Below are 2,639 nucleotides of genomic sequence, written 5' to 3'. Positions count from 1 at the left end.
AGTCACTGACGAAAGCTAGTGGATACTAGCTGAAACGTCTGACGTTTTCAAAATCATATCCAGTTGCTTGAGTAACTGTTTTATGGCGTATCGTATTACCTGGATGTCTAACCTTCATTGACGTATACAGCAGATCAATTTATAATTAAATACCAATTGATGTTGTCATGTCCTGCCAAGTTATAGCCTAGTATATGCATTTTTACCAGTTGACAGCCAAACTTTCTGATTATCGATGATCCCCAATAGTGTTCAAAATAAAATTATATTGAACCCTATAGATACAAATGAAAACTCCCACTGAAGTGCAGCTTACATCATCATCATTGCATCAGTGCAGCTTACATTGTGTTGAAATGACCAGCAAGTTTACTTTTTCCAAGGACATTGCTTTTTCGTATCGTCCTAATATTATATAATGCAGCTAGCTTTATGAAGAAATAACAAAGTAAATTTGTAAGATGTTCGCTGTTACTACCTACCCTTGTCCAGTACAAGTTGATGGTGATGATGAGATGTGCAATCAGCGTAAGAAATCGTGCTGGGACGATACCGTTAACTGTGGCCATCTTAAGATAATGTTTGCGTAAACAACAGTCCGAGTTCTCGCTCCGAATTTGTTGCTCCAAATTTTTCTCCTCCTTCTATGGCGTCTTCATATGCAAGGATGGGATGGATGGGTTGTCATGACAACGACTCTACACAGGCTTGTCCAATCAACATTACGTTGAACGACGTCAAATCGAAATACTGCGTCTCAACTACTACCAGGGAATTAATGTAAGTTACTCTTCCCTTCTTTATAATCGATAAAATACCTAGGAAAGATAAAATATCGCCAAATCTGCGTGAAAACCGACAAAAACACAGTTTTTCAAAACGCGGAAGTTTTTCCTCCAGGAATCAAATATGGCGGCAACGAAATCTCGCGCCCTACTTCCGGTAACGTGACCAGACCGGCAGATCTCGCGAGAACGTGCGTGATTTGCCACGTCTTTTCCTCCAACACGACAGCTTGGAGAAGAACTGCAACATGGTGAGTACACGTCTTCTTATTTTCCCGCGTCTTGTGCAACGTCTTAAAGATTCCTGATGTCTTACGACGCCTAACAAGCTCAAGAAAGATGTTGTTAATGGTGTCCTCGATTTGTGTATGCCTCAGTTGATGGCAAAACGTAATGCACCGGTTTGCTATTTGCTGTGCCCCCCTCCCCATCTTTCGATACTTCCAGTTTTGTAGTTTTCGGTAACTTCTTCGAGTTTTTGCCTTTTTGAAGAAGAACAGCAATTTATGTCTTATCTTGTATGACTTGTTAAGGCTTTATGTGCAGCTAAAGCCACGTTCTTTATTGCTTTTAGATAAATTATGTTTAATGGTAAAAAAAATGATACCAAAAAATCATTCATAAAAGGCCCCTTGAAGTTGAAGAAAGTTTATTTGCCACTAGTCAGAGCATGATTTCTGTACTTGCATAATTTAGTAGTTTGTTTGAATGATGTTTATCTTTTCTGTTTTAGCCTCTGCGACTTGACATTAAGGTGAGTTGGCCATAATTTTACCATTTTGTACGTTATGATTTGATTCATATTTATCTATCCACAAAACATTTTAACTAATTTAAGCAGGGAGAAATATGCATGCATAGAATTAGAAATATAGAGATCAAAATGAATTTTCCATATCTGAGAAGTGGAACTTTATGTATAACTTAAGTAAATTAGTAATTCACTTTTGTCAACCTCAAAGCTATGAAAAATGTATAACCTTAAAGACTATTACACTACCATTATAACCACCTGCACCTTTCAACATACATGTATTATAATACAACAGCTTTAAACTTCATTAAAACTGAAGACACACCATTGCAGTAGGTTACATTGTAGCAAATAGTGCTCCTAAAGTCTCATGTTTGTTATGAAATAAAGACTGAACTTTCTCATGTTTGTGTTGTTTGTAGCGTAAGTTGTCGGCGCGGTCAGACCGTGTGAAGTGTGTTGACCTGCACCCCACGGAGCCATGGATGCTCGCGGCGCTGTACAATGGTAACGTGCACGTCTGGAACGTCGAGTCACAGGTCAGTTTATTTAACCTTCTATCTGCTACCTACAAACCCATATACACACAAATCATGGCTGCTCCCTCATGTAACTAGCCAGCTCCCTCATACCAATTTTCAGATTAAACCCTAAGTGGCTACTTACACAACATCTAGTCTTTCTCAAAATGATCTTTTTCCATTAAAGATGTAAAAACAATGTTTGAGTGTTAACTTCATCAGAACCTCTGAATCGTAACTCAGCTCCCTTTGAAACCCTCTTCCTTTAGTTTGGAATGTAGTCTCACGTCTGTTATAGGGCCAATCCAATTCAGTTTGTTATGTACACAATGTATTTGTAACATCGTTCCTTCTGTCTCCATAGCAATTGATCAAGTCGTTTGAGTGCTGTGACCTGCCAGTTCGAGCCTCCAAGTTCGTCCCCAGGAAGAACTGGGTGGTGGCAGGATGTGTAAGTATTACATGGACCTAGATATCTGAATGTCTGATAATAAACTAATGATAAGTAATTGTGTTAGCAGGATAAATCCTAGATAATTGAGTGATTGTTGAAGTTATAAGGTAGTAGCTACACATGTA

General features: G+C 38.5%; 2 protein-coding genes across 2 annotated transcripts in view; one reads left to right on the top strand and one right to left on the bottom strand.

Annotated features, from left to right (window-relative positions):
- Nucleotides 1-925, bottom strand: part of LOC109472552 (transmembrane protein 107-like) — a 2,444-nt gene extending 1,519 nt beyond the window's left edge. The window contains exon 1 of the mRNA XM_019772334.1: nt 346-925. Within this exon, the coding sequence (XP_019627893.1) occupies nt 346-569 (224 nt within the window). The 5' untranslated portion in view covers nt 570-925. The remainder of the gene's footprint in view (nt 1-345) is intronic.
- A 14-nt stretch (nt 926-939) lies between these two features.
- On the top strand, nt 940-2,532 carry LOC109472551 (probable coatomer subunit beta'). The gene is made up of 4 exons (XM_019772333.1): nt 940-1,036; nt 1,519-1,539; nt 1,962-2,078; nt 2,425-2,532. Exons 1-4 carry the CDS (start codon nt 1,034-1,036, stop codon nt 2,530-2,532), a joined length of 249 nt encoding a protein of 82 aa, XP_019627892.1. The 5' UTR covers nt 940-1,033.
- The last annotated feature ends 107 nt before the right edge of the window (nt 2,533-2,639 follow it).

This window comes from Branchiostoma belcheri, unplaced genomic scaffold (assembly GCF_001625305.1).
Source record: "Branchiostoma belcheri isolate BF01 breed outbred unplaced genomic scaffold, Haploidv18h27 scaffold28, whole genome shotgun sequence".
Classification (NCBI taxonomy): domain Eukaryota; kingdom Metazoa; phylum Chordata; class Leptocardii; order Amphioxiformes; family Branchiostomatidae; genus Branchiostoma; species Branchiostoma belcheri.
The sequence above is the reverse complement of the archived record's forward strand: the minus strand, read 5'-3'. Positions and strand labels throughout refer to the sequence as shown.